This window comes from Podarcis pityusensis (genome assembly GCF_964106645.2).
Source record: "Podarcis pityusensis genome assembly, chromosome: 4".
NCBI lineage: Eukaryota > Metazoa > Chordata > Lepidosauria > Squamata > Lacertidae > Podarcis > Podarcis pityusensis.
The window spans coordinates 45,591,013-45,610,312 of record NC_138027.1 but is presented as its reverse complement, the minus strand read 5'-3'; the positions used below and the strand labels follow the sequence as shown (position 1 = coordinate 45,610,312).

General features: G+C 38.1%; 1 protein-coding gene and 1 long non-coding RNA gene across 6 annotated transcripts in view; one reads left to right on the top strand and one right to left on the bottom strand.

Annotated features, from left to right (window-relative positions):
• Positions 1–6,520, top strand: part of LOC308476426 — a 157,094-nt gene extending 150,574 nt beyond the window's left edge. For both annotated transcript variants that reach the window (XR_013985886.1, XR_013985887.1), the window contains exon 3: positions 6,393–6,520. This is a non-coding gene — a long non-coding RNA (uncharacterized lncRNA). The remainder of the gene's footprint in view (positions 1–6,392) is intronic.
• The window catches only part of ROBO1 (roundabout guidance receptor 1), a 610,482-nt gene that overhangs the window by 109,933 nt on the left and 481,249 nt on the right, over positions 1–19,300 (bottom strand). For all 4 annotated transcript variants that reach the window (XM_081003959.1, XM_081003960.1, XM_081003961.1 and 1 more), the window contains one exon: positions 6,366–6,523. In XM_081003959.1, the coding sequence (XP_080860085.1) occupies positions 6,366–6,523 (158 nt within the window). The remainder of the gene's footprint in view (positions 1–6,365; positions 6,524–19,300) is intronic.

Genomic DNA, 19,300 nt, shown 5'->3' with positions numbered 1-19,300 from the left:
CTTCAAACGTCAATTCTGACACCCCGCTCCAGGATCAGGACGGTGGAAAGTTACTTTACTTTAAACTCACTTCTGCAGGTTTAAACAGTCCAAAAAAGATCCCACTTCTTCTCCTTCAACGATTTTAAATGGTGAAAACCAATCCTTTGAAAGTGATTTTCTAAGCTCTGGTTTACGTTGTCTTTGCTTTCTTCTGACTACAAGGAAACGGAAGGCTGACTTCCTGTTTAGACCTTCCCGTTTCAGTACCAAATTAAGGTAAATTTTTAAATCCAATTCCTTTCTAATCGCCAGTTCTTATTTGAAGTCCAATTGTTCAATGTTTAAGTACTCACGGGTGATTATTTTAGATGCCAAATTGTCCCAGGAAAAAGGCAGCGCTCTCCGGCAACGGCTATGCGGCTTTGCTCCACGGAAAAAGCAATTGACTCACAGCACCGCGCCACTTCTCCCTCTTCGCTTCGGAGCCCATTAGTGGGTTCCTTTGCGGGTTGGGGGGGCGCTAAGGGTGCCCGCCGAGTCCCACGGTCACAGGCTTCATCCGCCTGTGATTTCTAAAAGGGTCCCCGCTTCGCCGCAGCAGAAAAGACCCGTTTCGCGCGGAGCTGGTCCCTCCGGTTCAGAGGGAGTCCGCCATTGCCGATGGCGCCACCCCGGAAGTCCAGAACCCCCACCTTTTAAAACACAACTATGTTAGATCTGCCTGCATTTAAATGTGATATGTTATCACATTTGGCTGTAAACACTTCAAAAATCCCAATCTCACAGAAATATGTATCTGTTCGTGTGTATCAAACATGCTATGACAGTTAGGAACTGGATCTATTTGGAAATAGTACATACCTAATATCTGTAAATACCTAATAAAGAGTTGTTAAAACTTGTAGTTGTTCATGTATCTGTGGATGCAAATTCTAATATCTATAAAAGGCTCCTTATGATGAATTTGTCTAGATCCCCTCAGCTCCTCTGTGACGATGAACAACTAAACCAATGGCAAAAGGAGACACCATGATAGGTTTGCCTAGAAAGTTCCAATGTGGCAGTGGAAAAGATCATCTAACGATATCAATAAAGACTGTAAAAGCAGAGAGAACAGAGTTATAAGGAGATGGGAAGCAGATGAAAAGGAAACTGGGAGCATCTTTGATGTGACAAAATGCAAATGTTCTACTGAAAGAGAAGATGCACAAATTTTTCCTTTGCCTGTGGAATTCAAGCATCACTCATGAATGAAGATGCTCTCCCAGTCAATGTTATCAAGGACAAGGTAAACTCATTGTAAAAGGACCTGCCCTTTTTGTGGTGCCATGCTCATGGACAAAATAATCATAATAATTATGATTGAATTATGAAGGAGTAGAAAGGACCCCCACAGCTTGTCCAACCTCTTGCAATGCAGGAATCTTAAATAGATAATACATAAAAGATGGCCATCAAATCTCTGCTTAAAAAGGAGAGTCTACCACCTCCCCACTGATGAACAGCTCTTAGTCCTGTACTTGAATTATGTGTTCTAGGACCTTTCCTGCCATCGATGTCAAGCTCACTTGTCAGCAATTACCTGCCTCTTCTCCCCCTCCCTTTTTGAAGATGGGGGCAACATTTGCCCGCCTCCAGTCCACAGGGACACCTTTGTTCTCCAAGAATGGTCCAAGATTATAGACAGAGGCTCTGAGATTACATCTGCAAACTCCTTTAATACACTTGAGTGGAGCTCATCAGGCCCTGGAGATCTGAATTCATTTAAAGTAGCTAGGTGTTCCCTTACAACCTCTTTTCCTATCTTGGGCTGCAGCTCCTCTTTTGCATTGATAACTCTCTTGTCACCAGGTTGGGTGCTGCTTGGATGTAAATTATTTGATGTTACCATCTCTCATAAGGTATAAAGTGACTCTTGGGAACTTTGCACTGCTAGCTAACTAGGGGAGACATGAGCATTTTGTTCACCAAAGTGTGTCGAGTCTAATCCATAATAAATTATTTCAGTTTTGCCACATGATTTACAAAGAAGCTGCAGGCTCTTAGCTAGCCGAGTTAAAGCAATCTCCTTTAACATACTGTAGACAAATTTATTTCTACCCACTAAAAAACTATTGTATAGTATAATTATAGTAACTTTTTTCCTGAACGACCTGGACAAAAAGACTAAGATATCCATACAGGGCCCAGTATGTCTGAACTCAATACAGTTAAAAACCCAAAGATGACAATGTTTACAAAAGAAAAAGAGAGAGTACACAATATAATATGCTGAGAATTTTGTGAAAATGTACCTAAAAGAAACACTGAGGGGTTAAACCTATTGCATCCAGACAAAGCCAAACTCATAGTTTTTAATCTCCTGTTTGACCCTTCCTCTATCACAGCAATTCATCTTTCGAAGAGAAAGTACCCTCTTTGGGATGGAGATTAATTTGGTGCTAGTTTCTTCTTTCATCTATTACACATAGATCTTTTTTGGCTGATATACATAATGACTTTTTCAATTTCTTTTACCCTTTGTCATCCAACTACTTAAAATGTTTCACTTTGAAATGAAGAAAAATAGAACTTTAAAAACTCTACAGGAAGATTGAATTGTGTCTTGGAGTAATTTACTACTGCTACCAATACGGAAACAAATAATTGCTGATTGAACAAAAACTTTGAATGTCATTCTTTCCACGGTGCAATTGTACAGTAATTTTCCAGCTCATTTTCAATATTGTTTTCCCAAAGAAAATTGTGTCCATAAACTTAATTTGGCAATACATACAAAACATTTCAAATTCCTGATGTGCTATTTCGGGGATCAAGCAAAATAGAAATGGAGCTACAACTTATCTGAACCATTCAAAATCTGAGCTATATATGCAACTGAGATGAAAAATTCCATGCTTTTAAAAGCCAAGAATCACAAAGATAAAAAAAAAAATTACTTATCAAGGTTTTCTTTTTAAAATGAGCATGATATATAAATGGCAAAGAAGTGAGGAAATGAAAAACAAGTGTTATTGCAAAAGGGGCGAAATTGGATTCACAGTATTTAACTCGGCTTCCTAGGCCAAACCCTTCATTCTTGGAAGCCAGCTGAAAGTAATCTCTTTGTATCTTGATGCTTTTAATGTATGTGTAAAGTATTTTGCTTATACATTTACGCACATCATTCGCTACACTTAAATGGTGCAGTTAATTAACATCTCAATTAAATGTGTTTTTAAAAGAATGTAGATGTTCATGGAACATATTGCAAAATAGGAGATGGTTCTTTCTAATACTGATTCTGACTCCTCGGTTTTCACATCCTTAGTTGATAAAATAGGAGACTATATTAACAAGTGAGCACTGCAGTACTTAAGCTTTATAACAAGAAAGTTCCCAATTTAGTAAATAATTGAAGGAAAATGTTGAAGCTGCTTAAAATTTCTATATTTATTAGCACCCACCCAAATCTTATGCATGTTTTCTCATAAGTAAGTCCCACTATGTTTAGGGCTTGATCTTCTTTTGCAGTATCTTATATCCATCTTTGGATATGTCTCTTCAAGTTCTCTCCATCATTATCTGCTATTTGCTTCTTGCTTCCACAAAAGTCCTGCTGTGAGTTTTAGATCATCAGCCCATCACATAGATGATTATCCCCTTAGTCTTTTGAAATTGTAAGGTTTCCATACTAACACTGCTTTATTTAGATAAATTCTAATCTAAGATAAATTCTAATAGCTCTTACTTCCTAATAAAGTAATGTCAGATTTTAGCTCAGGTTTGCCTATTCTTAACAGCTCCTTGTTGAAATAAAATTGTGTCACTATTCCAGTACATTAATAAAAACCATCCTGCTTTTGTTGGGGCAGGGGAAGTTAACTCACAAAGGACTAAGACATTTTGCTGCCTAAGGAGAAGGACAAAATATCCCCACCCCATTCCACAGACAGAAGCTGACTGAACTGGCAGTTTAACTCAGCTTTATTGTCCACAACATAGGGTAAAACACATGCCAGACACATTTGGAAAGAGGCTGATTATATGTTTCAAATGTTTACATGGTAATGCTGGAAGTCTCTGAGCCAAAATGCTTGCAAAATGTTTCAGTGAGCTGAAATGCTTAGCTTTAAAGAAGAACAACATATTGAGGATATAATGGACACCTGGTGGAATGAAGGGAACAGGTGTAACACTCATCTCTGAATACAAACTGTAGTAGGGGTAGGGAGCCTGTGGCCTTCTCATCATGCCTAATCATTGGGCCAGGCTGGTTGGGATTGAAGGAATCACAGAATTGTAGATTTGGAAGGGACCACAAGGACAATCTATTTCAACCCCCTGTGATGCAGAAATATTTTCACTAATGTGGATCTCGAACCCACTACCTTAATTTTAAGAGTCTCATGCTCTACTGACTGAGCTATCTTTAGAGACATCTGGAGGACCACTCTATTGGAAAGACAGAGGCTTTGGGCTAGACTCTAGATGAAATTGTTGTGGGAAACCAATGGCGGCTGCCTCCAGATGATAACTCTGGCACCTTTAGTAAATTTTAGAGATAAGGTTTGATTATAGTGGTACCTCGGGTTAAGTACTTAATTCGTTCTGGAGGTCCACTTAACCTGAAACTGTTCTTAACCTGAAGCACCACTTTAGCTAAGGGAGCCTCCCACTGCCGCCGTGCCACCGCCACGCGATATCTGTTCTCATCCTGAAGCAAAGTTCTTAACCCGAGGTACTATTTCTGGGTTAGCGGAGTCTGTAACCTGAAGCGTCTGTAACCCAAGGTACCACTGTACTTAAGAAAAGGCCTCTTACTTACATAATCTCCAAGCTCATAATAGTTAGTTGATGGTCTTTGATTTAAAATTTCAGTGTGTTATTATATATTGATACTATTGTAAACCACTTTAATTTTTTTATAATATAGCGGTACATATTTTTATAAATAAGTAAATGTTTAGATATACAGCATGCAAATTATCTCAGACATGTGTCCCAATATAAATGTTAGTTTTCCAAAACAGAAATCATATACATGGAAGGTTCATGAGAATCGCATGAAAATCAGCCATCATACCATGAGCACTTGATGAGTTATATATGACAAGTACCCTGTGCCTAGCTCTCAAAGATGTAAGAAAGCAAACATGCCATATGTCTCCTTGTATTTAATTCTTACTGAAGAGCAGAATTATAATGCAAATATCTTTTCATGCACCCAATTTATAGGAGACCCTGATTTTCTCTTATAATGAACAGTCTTGCATTAAACGACTAGAGGAAGATCTGTTACAGTCAAATCTATTAATTAGTTTCTCATCCATTGTTCATCATGGCTTCTTCCAGCAAACTGTTAAATTGGCTATGCTTACAGCAGAATGGAGTGGGATGTAAGTTGTAAAGTTCTGAAATGGCAGAACAGATAGTGCTACTTTAGAATACGTATAAGAGAAGGGACATACTTTTTTAAATTCTCTCTTGCACAATACACTTCCTATTGCACAGCAAGAACATGATACACATCCCTCATGATGAACTGGGTATTTCTTAGCAGATACTTTATTTTTTTAATGTCGAAAGCATTTAGAAAATGTTATTTGTACACCTTCAGTCTAAAATGATATAGCCCACTCTAGTAAATTTAATGGTCCTGCTTCTCATTACTTTTTTGGTAACTTTTCTTATCACTTATCCATCAGTTGGCAAAACTTTTAAAAAGGCAAAAGGGTTTGTTTCATTGTAACACTGAAAAATCAAGTTCAGTAGAGCATCTTTTTTTTTTTAGTTCAAAACTCTACAGCGAGGTCCAAACCCTGCATGCTTAGTCCCCCCCGTCCCCCCGCAAAATAATTGCTGCAGTTATCCTATGTATCACTGTGAATGGAAAAAATTAACTGCAGGAACATAATAGTTGAGCCTGTCCATAACTGGCTGCAAAGATTTAAAGGAAAAAGAAACATCCCTGTAAAGAATTAACAAATTGCATGTTGGATCTAGACTTCCAGTGAGTGTAGTTCAACTCATGTGGCACTGGAGGAAGAGATTATTTTTCTGACTTCTCCTTCCGCCACATCCCCTGAAAACTTCTCTGATGGTGCTGGGAGATGCAGGAGGGGAAATTGGCAAAAAATTACCTCCTTCTGTTTTGTCCAAGAAGAGCTTACACTGCATTGCAGTTCACTCCATAGTCTGGATGCGACAACTATGTGTGTACTTGTTTTCTGTAGATATACTTGCAGGAACAGGGGAAACCCCCAGAATCAGAGTTCCTGCAACATCAGGTGCCTAACTGCAGATACCCTAATTATTTGTATGCATGCTCCACTTGCCCCATTATAATGTGCACAGGCAAGTGTGAGATTCTATTTTCAGCTTTTGTTCTTTTACAAACTTACTGTAATTCTTTCATCTTTGTCATCCAGGGGGGACCCATCTTTCTTCCATGAAATCGTAGGCTCAGGATGGCCTCTTGGAGGTTGGCATTCCATCACAGCTGGTTCACCTACTGCTACCATGACATCAGAAGGGTTTTGCCTGAAGTCATCACGCAGTACTGAAAAAAGCAAAGAGATAAGGGAAGTAAAATCAAAATGAGCACCAGTGATAAGGAAGCAGGATTAAACATCAAGTACTCTGAATGAGAAGAATCATTTTGTTAAAGAGGGCAATGGAAGGTTGAACTACAGATACTTCCAGAGCTGCTTCCTGAGGGTTTATTTCCGGGACATGAAGAATAATACATATTTGATTGATATGCTATTATTTAAACTTCTTAAATTTATTTATTTTATTTTTTAAACATGTAAATATCACCTGTCATGTGAAACACATCAAGGCACACCAAAATAAAGACAACAAAACAGTACAAGTATACAGTATTCTAAAAAGAAGGGAATAACAGATAATTATTAGACATACAGGAAAAAAAACCACACAGGACGTGAAAGCCCCTCACAGGCTTTTCAAAATCTCCGAAAATAGTGTGATGACAATAGTACAAAGAGAACTAAACCTAATTTTGCAAACTAAAGTTCATAGGGACACTATTATTTTATGTTTTATATATTTACTGTGGCGTTTCAGCCTCTTATCTGCCTGCAGTTCCAATATTGGATGTGAAAAGCTGACAAAGACAGACACAGACAATGTGTCACCCCAAGAGAAAAGCATGCCAGGTCACAAATGATCCTTTGGACTGCAAAGGTAAGTGGCCCCTCGCAACTTGGGACTACACCAGGGAAAAGGAAGAATTACCGGTAGTACTGGAGCATGTGAACTCTTTTTTACCATTCTCCAAATATCTCCTTCCTTCAGATACACAATAAATGGAATGCACAACCAAATGCTATATATTTTAGGTATTTTATTGCTGCATTATTTATATATATATTTATTTTAATTAATGGGAGAAAACACAATGGCAAATACAAAGCCGGCAGATAAGTTTTCTTTATAAAGATTTTTATTGTATTGTGAGGTTGATTTGTTGGTAAGTTGCTCTGAGTGGTTGGCACATGAGCACTAGAAGAGTGGGACAAAAAATTTTAATAAAATAAATACAAAGTGAGACAAATCTGCTGTACATGAAGGATGGTGATTCCAAGAAGAGCATAAACCTAAAGATCTAATTCTTATATATCCAAAGTGTGTGCACGCGTGCGCACACGTCCAGAGTATGTGCCACTAGAGATACAAAAAAGAAAGAGGCTCTTTTTTATCTGTTCATGATAGAGCACATGGATTCCTGGCATGATGACCATTTAAATACTCTCAACAAATAATCAAATTTACAAGATGCAAAGGCGTAAAACTCAAAAAAATTCATTGTGCTGAATTCCACATATGCTTTGCTTTTGTCAGTACTTAAAAACATAGTTTTATAAGAACAGCACTCCTCAAGCTTGGGTCCCCATATGCTGGGCTACATGTCCCATCATCTCTGACCATTGGCCAAGTTAGCTGGAGATAAGGAGTATTGTAATCCAACAGCTTCTGGGGATCTAAGGTTGAATAGCGCTATTAGAAGGCAGACCTAAGTGTTACCCACCATCTATGTCTGAAGAGTTTATTCTCTGAATAGAGTATCCATCCAAAAGCTGGCTACAAAAAAAACCCCTGCAAGGTGCAATGAGACTTCTGTAAAATGTACTCCTGTCAGCAGCTTGTTTTATTAGACTACAAAAAACAAAACAAAACCCAGCAACGTAATATTTACTGCATTAAAATGTGCTCTTATATCATTTCAGAGTTGTTTGGAGTCAGGAACAGAGCTGTACATAAGGACAGTCTTATTAAGTTAAGATTATATCAGAAGTTTAAAGTGAAGATGTATTTTGAAAGGATCTCACCATAAAGGGATTTTTTAAAAAAATCTAATTAAATGTTTTTACAAATCTCAAGGGCCTTTCATGTCTGGCGAAGCTCATAAAACCTAAGATGAAAACTCCTCAAATATCTGCTTGGATATTTTTTATTTTTTTTAGCACCTTTGAAGCAACAAAGAATTTCAATACCAGCTTAATAAAAGCAAATTACTTGAGTAATTTTTATACTTGTTAGGATAAAGTCTATCTTACAAGTGTATTACTTTGTCTGTAAACTGAGAACATTTTACCAGTTAACCAGCCTTAAGAGGACATCAAAGGACTTGGAATTGATAAAGCAATTCCCCCTCCCCCATTTACTATTAATTATTTTGGCTCTAACATTACATAATGAAAAGTTAACAGAATGTAATCCACTAGAGATTACTCCAAGATAGCAGTCATGGAATTATTTCTATACTGTAAAAGAGATACATAGTTTGGGATTGCCTCAGGCCCTGGCAATCGAACATAAAGCTATAAATTTAAGGATTGCTTCTCTTGCTGAAAAAGCAATTTTCTTCCCTGTCCTTTACACATTGAGTCTCAAAAGTAATCTGAGCATGCATTTCCTTTTGAAAATGTATTAGTAGCATACTTCATAATCCAGTACAGTATGTTCCTTTAGTTATCCAAGGCTAAATTTTCAGCATGTGTCTCTCATTTGGTAAATGAAAAATTGTTTGGAAAGCAGGAAACTAAAATATGAAAAAACAAGTGTGCCCTACGACAGACTATTTCAGTCTGAAGTGCTCCTGCTTAGAGCTCTAGCCAGTAAGGCCTATTTTCAGTTAAATCAGACAAATTACAGCTGGAAAAAGTAGAGATGGAGAATTTCCTTGCATTGCCAAAACAGCTAATTTCAATCCATTGGCTTCCATTGGCAAGTCTTTAAGAGGCTACCTACACTTAAGTTTTTAAGTCTAAAATGTCTGACATTTTTAAAAACAGCTCTTACTGACGGCATTGGGAGTTACCATAGCTCAATGAACCCACACCACAATAAATTGTGAAGTTAGAATCAAATGTGACATCATGTAATTCATCAAAAAAACATTTTAATTGTGCATTATGGTTGCTAGAATGGAAACAGAAGCAGAAATAAAAGTGCACTGAAATCAAAGAAGGAAATGCCAGCTTTTTAGGACCCAGAGATTCCCATCTATTACCTGGTGTCCAAACACAATGCCTTCTAAGTTTTCTGATTTTCCAGGAACAGTCCTGGAATTACAAAAGCTATCCCAGCTTCTGATTTGATCCCAGACTATCTCTATTTCCCTTGCCAGTGCTGTCGCATGGTGGAAGCTGCAGCGGTTGTGACTACAAGGGAGCAGCCCATTGCCACTCCATGGCCACTGCTGCTGGCCTCCTTCCTTGGCAGCAGTGGCTCATACTGGCTACTGGAGAACGGACAAGGAGCAGGAGAGGCTGCCATAAGAAGCTGATGCAACACAAGGTGGCGTCTTATGTTGCACCTTTCTGCATCTTTTCCATGGTGAGGCATGGTGACCAGAACTGCACACAGTATTTCAGGAAACTCTGATATTCCAGATGTTGGACCCCCATTCTCATCAGTTCCAACCAGCACAACCATTGGTCAGGGATTATGGGAGTTGTGATCCAACAACACTGGGGAGGTAGCATATCCTCCATCCTATTTTCACTTCCTTCCCTAATAATCCTCAGCATACACCTTCCTTCATTAGCTGCTAAACATTGGCTCAAATATTTCATTGAACCATCCACCACAATCATAGTATATCTTCCTGGTCAATCACTTCCACCAACATCTGCAGTCCAACAGCACCTGGAAGGCCACAGGTTACTTACCCAGGTCTTATAGCAGGATTTCCTTTTTGCTGGAAAGTTATCCATACCTTATTCTATATCAGTGTTTCACTTTACAAAGTGATCAAGCAAACATAAGAACATCAATCATATTACTATGCCAATTTATTGTAGCATTCCTTTCTAAAAGGCACCCTCCTTTCAAAGTTTGTTTAAATGTATTTTAGATCACTTAAAATCTTGATGGGATTTGACATGAACAATTTTCTTCATTAAAATTCTAGGACACTCCCTTTACTCTTCATTTTGAAAAGAAACAGAGTTCGGTGAATAACTAGGTTTCCTCAGATAAGAATGAGGCAACATCAATTTCCACTTAAAAAGGGGGAAGTGCATACAACTGGGGGGGGGGGGGGAGATGCCTCATTATGTCATTTAAACAGTATGGAAGCTACAGCAATTTCCTGCATCACTCTGGAAAAGTGCCTGATACAATTCCTTCTCGTGCCATAGGATAGCTGGCCACAGCTCTGACATCACAAAGGTGGCATCAGAACTGGCTCTCAGGCATTTTAAAGAGCTTTATTTATGAGGTTAGAGTGGTTTGCTTACATTGCTTATACTAGTAAATTTTTGTTTGCCCTGTGACTTATTTAGGATAGTTTGAAATTACATTAAAACATCCATTCAAGATTTAAACACCAATAATTATAAGCAACAACCTCACAAAATCCAGGCGCAGTATGCTGAGATGTACTTGACTATTAATAACCCAACCTAATATAATGTGTGTTCAAAACTGTTGGACCACAGGATCAATTCCACCCGCTGACAGATGCCATCTGGACCCCCTGCCTCCAGCCCTCTTTCCCCCCTCCCTCCCCCCTGTTTTTATAACAGCTCAGAGGCAGGGATGAGAGTGAGAGAACAAACCTTACTGTCATACCTCAACCTCATTAGCATTCCCATGCCTTCACCAGCAGAAAGATACAAAGGAAGGTAGACAGACTGCACAATGCTAATGACATAAAGCTACATGCTGCAATCTCAATTGCAGTTCTTACTCTTCTCCCTGGAGGGAAGATGTGAAACAAGAAAAAAGAAATCCTTCTTTCACTGATCTACAGTCATTGTCAGCTAGCCAGCATCTTATTGGTCAAGTACAGCTATGTCCTATGAGGCACCAAATACTGGTGCCCAAAAAAGTAGCATTTCCTAACTTGTGCTTGGCTCTGCTCCTGAGTCATTGGATTATTTTCCTTACTCTGAGATCAAATATTTGGAATCAAAAGGTCCTTGCAACTTTTGATTAATTTGGCCTTCTGGCTGTGCCATTTTCCTATCAAAATGTTTCTACCAAAGTTTTCATTATTATCACAAGCGATCACATACCACTGTATTTCTTGTCCCCCTTCTACTACAATCTGAGATCAATTCATTTTGGACAGCTGCTGTGAGCAGAACTGAGAAATTATGCCATCGTAGAAGAAATTATAGGTTAACAGGCGCAAAAATTAATTTTGAATGACTTTTTCAACTCATATAGACTATAATCCTTATGTTTTAAAAAATAGCTCATTCTCCACTGTGGTACTGTATATAACTTAACTGGAACAATTTAATTTTTAAAGTTTAAATTGTGCCATGTAAAATGTTGACATAGAAAAATCATTTGCTTTCTTTAACGCAAGTAACTTTTGATGGCTGTCTGGGAGAACTTCAGCTCTATGCTCTTCTGTGACTATCATTTTAAGATTCTGTACAATTTAGAAGAAATTGGTCAAATTTTTAATCAATTTATGGAGATAGATACCCACAATTTCAAAGCAATGCTTTTTCGGAACAATGTAAATATTTTATTTTATAAAAATATATACCGCCATTTCATAAAATATATCAAAGCCATTTGCAACAAAAGTACATAAAACCATAAAATTAAAACCATATAAAAAAGACTGAAACCAGACATCCATTAACCATTGTGGAAAGATGTATTCTTAGTTGGCTACATAGGCCTGGCAGAATAGAAAAGTTTTCAGCTAGTATTTAATGGCTGAAGCAGAAGGCAGAAATATAAGAGTAAGAAAAGGCAAAAGCAAAGAGCAAATCCAACTTTAGATATAAAATAAAACATAGTGATCAATCAAGGTAGTCAATCTTGTGGACATGCACCTGATTTCCTTCTTACTGTCTTTTAGGCAGAAATGGAGAATATTTTTATTCGAACAGTTGCTCTGTAATTGCAGGACTGAAGGGCACATCATTCTAGCCTTTGTCATGGTTTAAGGGACACTGGAAAGTTTTTCCTCCTATGGCAAGGAGGAAACCAAGTGGCCCCATCTGCCAGCCAAAGAAGGAACAGCTGCAGAGGGCTTGCTTACTCCCTCCCTGCCAAAAGAACACTTATATCTAGAGAAAAGTGGCTGAATTTGCTTTTCCCCTCTCTTCCTTTTGTGTTGTGTCTTTTGGACTGGAAGCCTGAGGGCAAAGAAAGTCTGATTATTGATCACTGTAAGCTGCTCTGGGAGCCTTTTTCAGCTGACAAGCAGGGTAACCATACTTTACAAATAACAGTGTTATAGCTGGAGTACCAGAGTCTGTTAGTGAATATTAGAAACCAATAAATATTTGGAGTATTGAAGGGAGGATTTCAAGCCAGTGGGAAAACACATTCCAAACTACTTTTGGGATAGAGATCATTAAAATGACAAAAGGTGTTGATGACCCATCATAGAGATATTCCTGGGTCTGTGCAGAGTTGCCATGGTTACCATGGGCAGAGAAAGGTTGAGGATTGAAAATGTGGAGAAACTGTGCTCAAAGGAAAATTTGTGCCTTTTTAAAAACTAGGCCTGGTGTGGCAGATGGATGGGGAGGAGTTGCTTGGAGCGAGGTTTCTCTGGGAACAAGGAAGTAGGAAGAACGCCATGTGGTGGCTGAAGGGCAGCAGCCATTAGAGCTGACAGGGAAGCGGGAACAAAGGGATGGTGCTTAGAATGGCTGTATCTGCAATGCTGGGCTGCTATGAAGCAGCCTATGCTACGAAGGGAGCCAGCGTGGTATAGTGGTTAAGAGTGGTGGACTCATAATCTGGTGAACCGGGTTCGCTTCCCCGCTCCTCCACATGCATCTACTGGGTGACCTTGGGCTAGTCACACTTCTCTGAAGTCTCTCAGCCTCGCTCACCTCACAGGGTGTTTGTTGTGGGGGAGGAAGGGAAAGGAGATTGTTAGCCACTTTGAGACTCCTTAAGGGGAGTGAAAGGCAGGATATCAAGTCCAAACTCCTCCTTCTCTTCTTCTATGAAGAACAAGCTGCTCTTGAAATGACAATGCTGTAGGATCTGCATGCTCTTCATCTATACTAAGGTGTAAATATGTGTTATTAAGCCATATTTCTTAAAGACACTACTGCCTCCACCATGTCTTGATTCTCAACAGAAACACAACAGTGGGTGAACACCTGGAATCTTGTGCACCACTCGGCAAAGATGGGTGTGTGTGTGTGGCAAGCAGACTTTGTAACAATAGTTTGCTGATGATGTTAATGCTTGCTGCTTCAAACTGTTATTTGTTTTACTCTGTTGTTTTCACATTTTAATTGTTATTTACCATATTGCTATTTCCATTTTTGTAAGATGCTCTTGGTGGCATTGAGTAGAAATATTAAGACAACAACGGGAACCACCATTTCCCTGTTTTTTGCTAAATAAAAAGGTGCAGATTTCAGGAACAGATGCCTCTTAGGATGTTCACAAGACGTCCATCATAGAACCCTAAAATCAATTTCTGTGCACCGAGGTTCAGTTTCAGCTGCAATGTTTAACAACCATTGATACTGCTTCTTAAATTTCTCTAAACCTTACTTAAATTTCTTATTTTTTCCTAATCCTTTCAAAATGTGTATGAGGCGTTACAGGACAAGAATGAACTACAGAAGCTGCAGAATAAACATATATTCTGTTATCACCAGGTTGGATACTGTTCCAACTGCATTGCTCTGCGACCGTAAAAATGAGGGAAGAAAGCCTTCTGAAGGGCCAATCTTACCTCCAGCCTAGCAGAAAAACCAGGAAGGCAAGACTAGCTTGATCCAACTCAAATATCTGATTTAATGATCACAGTGCTTATTGGCATGCAAAGAACAGGATATATATTTTAGGAGTGAATCAGCTCACTTTTTCTTACAGCATTGTCAAACTGATCTCACTCCTTTACAATTTCTCTTTACTCACCTTTCCTTGTATGTCATTACTTATTTGTTTGTAAACCTAACAACAGGATCAGTATCCTAATTTTATTTATGTGCAAGTCTGCATCAGTTCTGTGTGTTAAATATTAACTGCTGCGAGCAGCTTTAGGGGATTCCATCCCCCCTGAAAAGCAGGATATAAATATAATAAATGAATAAATAGTACAAGTTGGTTTATAGTGCTGTATTAAAAATAAGCATTACAACACTATTAGAATGTATACAGGGCAGTATTCAATGGAATATTTGTGCAATCCAAGGATTAGTGGTAGTGCAACAAAATATCCTCCTTCTCTTCACCCTGTCCCATTTCCAAATCTGCTCTGGAGGATTGGGGGGAACCCCCAGAGCAGGTATGGGGGGGGGGGTCATAGGGGGAGATGTTCAATTGATGGAACATTGAATACAACTCTCAGCTTAGAAATCTGGGTATCGTCTCATTTAGATTAGAGATATTTTTACTTAAATTACTTCCTTTAAAAAGTAAAAATGAATGAATTAAAAATAATAAGAAATAACTATGGAATATACAGCATTTATTACTGTAATGAGATAAACAAAATGATGACCAACATTCAAATACACTAAAGATCTTCTGACTAGAAATGTGTGTCCAAAAGAAGTACTGATTTGAGTCCTGCTGAAAGACTACAGAGCAATCTCATTTCATCATTTCCATTGACAATGGAGCAGAACACACAAAGAACATATAAATGAGGTGGTACATGCAAGAAACACAACGGGGGATATTGTAATAGTTTGAAATTATAGTTTGGAATTATAGCAAAATAAATATTTTACAGGGAGCTTGTGATAGCTGATCCCCCCCCCCCAATTACACACAGATCTATTCAGTTTCAGCTTACAGAATAAATCCATTCACTGTACCAAGGAAAATATATTGTCTGTTTTTCAAAATAAATATACAGCTAAATGATTCAAAGCATAAAATACGTCTGTATGCAGCATTCGGTAGCACAGGACAGCTCCAATAAAGGCAGAGTGACCAAAATATTGAATATGATTGCACTATTTCAAACTACTATCTGGAATATTGATTCCAGATGGCTCACATCTATTGCAGTATAGAACATACAGAATCCTGGTGATATCAAAATAAACCATGCAAGGAGGGAGATGCAGCCCAAGATAGGAAAAGAGGTGGTAAGGGAACACCTAGCTACTTTTAATTCAATTCTCCAGGGGCTGATGAGCTGCACCCAAGCATACTAATGGAGCTTGCATATGTAATCTCAAAGCCTCTATATAATCTTTGAGAATTCTTGAACAGAGAACAGAGGAGGCCCCTGCAGACTGGAGACGGGCAAATATTGTCCCCATCATCAAAAAAGAAGACCCAGGGTAACTACCAAAGTGTAAGCTGGACATCAATATCAGGAAACATGCTAGAATAGATAATTAAATGTGTTAAGTATTGTAAACTATTTCTTATTGTCTTTTTATCCATTTCTGTGAAATTCTTACAATAAATAAAAATTTGCATATTTATTCTTGTATGAAAGGATGAAATTCTGTATTGCGTAGGACTGAAAAAATTTAAATTTTATCTAATGCTTTGTACTTTTTTTGGTAGAATATTTTCTATTTGTCTCAAAGGTTACACTATAGCAGATCTCATAGCAGGTACACTATTGTACATCAGCAACCCATTGTAGCATTCAAGCATTCTGGATAAAGTCCCACAGGAGATTATCATTTTTATCCTATTTTTTTGTTTGTACCAATGAAAGAAAATCAGCTGAGAGATTTATTCACTACTTTCTTAGATGACAAAATTATTGCAGCCTGCTTCTTTCACTCTATTGCAATTTGTTTCCTTTACAGATGGCAAAATGACCACAATTCTATTTATATTATCTATTAAAAAACCCAAATCTTATGATGGAAAGTCAAATCATTCTTAATCGGTAATAGACTAATCCAGTCATCAACAGAAGCAACTGAATGTTTATGTGCACATATCATGAAAGCATAGGTCACATTAAAGTATCTGGAGATTTAATTAAAAGAAAGGTGAAGCATCTTAATGAGAAGCACCACTGCCATAAACAATGGAAATGCACATTATTCCCTAATAGTATAAATAATTTAAGAATTCTACAATGGAAATTAATCTACATATCATGTAACACACACAACTATGCCTGTTCCAACTGAATAACGAGCTAAGAAAAAACTCAGGTAGACAATAAAAAATTAGACTGAATAAGAAAGGCAAGGGGGAAAGGGCAAAATGGACTATTAATATTCTTCTGGACTGGAAGATTGGAAATGCTAATAATAAGTAATTAAATGTTAGGCACTAATTTTTCTTATTAATTAAGGAGAGAAATATCAGTGCGAAAGCTCTATTTCATCCAGCACTACCAATGTGAAAACACTATTTTACAGTGCCATCCTATACTTACCTATTCAGAAACAGTCCCTATTAAATTCAAGGTGATTTATTCCCAGGTAATGTGCATAGCAGGGGTATGAAAAACCACAGCCCTCAGTTTCACACTATGCTGCTTCCTATGCCCCCAGGAATCTCACATTAGTTCAGGCACTTGATTGCATAGCTGGTAACAGTGGTGTAGCTGAAGCTGCCACTAATGCAAAGAAAAAGTACATCAACAGAGACTAGCCGTTGCATGTGTGAGCTCAGAGAGACCTAGTCACAGAGCTTGCTGGGTAGAGGTCCAGAGCATTCCTTGCTATTACACTCTGGGCAACATTCTCTGTTGTTTGGACTCACACATTTCCCTGTTGTTCTTTTTTTCAGTATCTCCTGGTGGTGGTGGTTAGATTGCAGCTGGCAGGTATCTTATCAAGAAATAGAGACAATTTTATTTGGACAAAATAAGTCTGCTGCTACTTCATGGACTGAAAAATGGCATTGGGGGTGATAAGAGTAAAGAGATCAGTGGATGAATTGGGTGTTGGAAGAGTAATCAGGAAAATTAAGCACTGATGTGTACGGAGACAAGGGCAACAGGTGCAAAATGAAAGCAAGTGAATGAATAGAGTGCTCAGGGACAGCAGAGTTAAAAAATAACTGATGAGATGCATGGAAGTGTGGTGAGTGAATGAGTGAAAAACAACCAGTGGAGCATGTTGGAAATGCACTCAGCAAGACTTAAACATGCTGACATTTGTGCAACTGGATGAGTGGTGTGAAAGAATATGTGCATGTGTGTAAAAGACAACGTGAATGGGGAAAAATTGGCAGAAAGAGAGAGGGAGAGAGTGTTGCCAGCCATTGTTACAGATCACCTAGGCCACTTCTACTTGTTGGCTATTTGCAGTTTAGTAGCGCTGCAGAGAGCTTGCTGGGGAGACCATGCATTAAAAAGGGACTCAAAAATAACTTAAACAAGGTTTTAATAACAAAAACAAAAACTCCTTTTACACTAAATACATCAACAAACAAACATGACCCAACCACCAACCCATCCCCCAAGGTAATGGGAGAGCTAGGTGCTGCTCCTTATATACTACACCCAATTGCTGACACAGCTTGATTAACACAACTCAGCAGCACCTGCTATGCTTCACAGCTGTAAGACTGGGTCTCGTTATTTGCTCTGGCCCTTAATACACAACTTGGGAAACAATAAGGAACCTTCACAGTTTAAAGTGACCATTCAACACTATTGAGTGACTGTGGTCCTCAACTTCAAAAAGGCTGCCCATACCTGGTGCACAGGATTGCAGCCTCAATTTTTCTTTTAACTGTTCTTAGCGGCCTAGCCATTTGTATCTCTGCATTCTGGTAAGGCAGTATTTTTACAAACAGCATGAAGTAAAAAAGATTAGCTGCCATAGGAGTTTTTCTTTCCATGCCTATTTCTACAACCTTTGTTCCCAAGATGAGATCTCAACAACCTAGTTCAAAGAGAAAAGATATCCATGGTAACTTAACCTTTCCTTTGAAACTGAAGCTCTATGTTCAGTATCATCTAGCAAGACAAATTACATGTTATTCAAGTGAATTATTATTATTTAAATCTGAGTTACCATGTAGAGAGAGAGAAATGAAAAGGTGAAACATGTTTATTTCTAACAACTAACATTAGCAAAGTTATCGCCAGGATGTTGTAGAAACCTTACCATTCTAATATGTAAATACTAACATCTGCTACTTTGTTCTTGGAGAACAATACAAATGAGTTGCAATAGGTGATATCCAATTTCGAAGTTAAGAGTCACAATGTATCTCTCAAGATTTGTTAAAGATTATTTATTTTTTAAAACACAGCCCTATTCACATATGCCCTATTCACATATTCACAACTGAATTCAATAGGGCTTACTTCAACCTTAGTGGCCTTAAATTTAAGGCATCTAGGACTACTTAAATTTAAGGCATCAACTATCCTCTCAAAATACCTACATTAAAATGTCTCTGCATGTGAGAATCCATTATTTCTTGGGGAAGGCAAAGCTCTCCCCCTTGAACATTATTATATCCTGCCTTTCCCCCTGACAGACGTCAAGGCGGGGGGAGAACTGCTAAAAACACAGATAATAATTTTAAAACAATTAAACATTAATAAAAGTAAAATATATACATACATATTTAAAATCTATTAAGCTTTCTGTGTATATGATATTTTGATGCAGGGAATGCAGAAATTATTGATCCCCCATGAACATTATGCTGTGGTACATGAGATTTCTGCTTCAAAAAAGGGGCCTAATCTAATATCTCCATTAAAGAAAGCTGCTTGGTATTCAAGGTGATGTAAAGTACAGAAAACAATTAACGAAAGATAAGCAGCAACTACATATTAGATAGAAGAAGAAGAAGAAGAAGAAGAAGAAGAAGAAGAAGAAGAAGAGGAGGAGGAGGAGGAGGAGGAGTTTGGATTTGATATCCCGCTTTATCACTACCCGAAGGAGTCTCAAAGCGGCTAACAATCTCC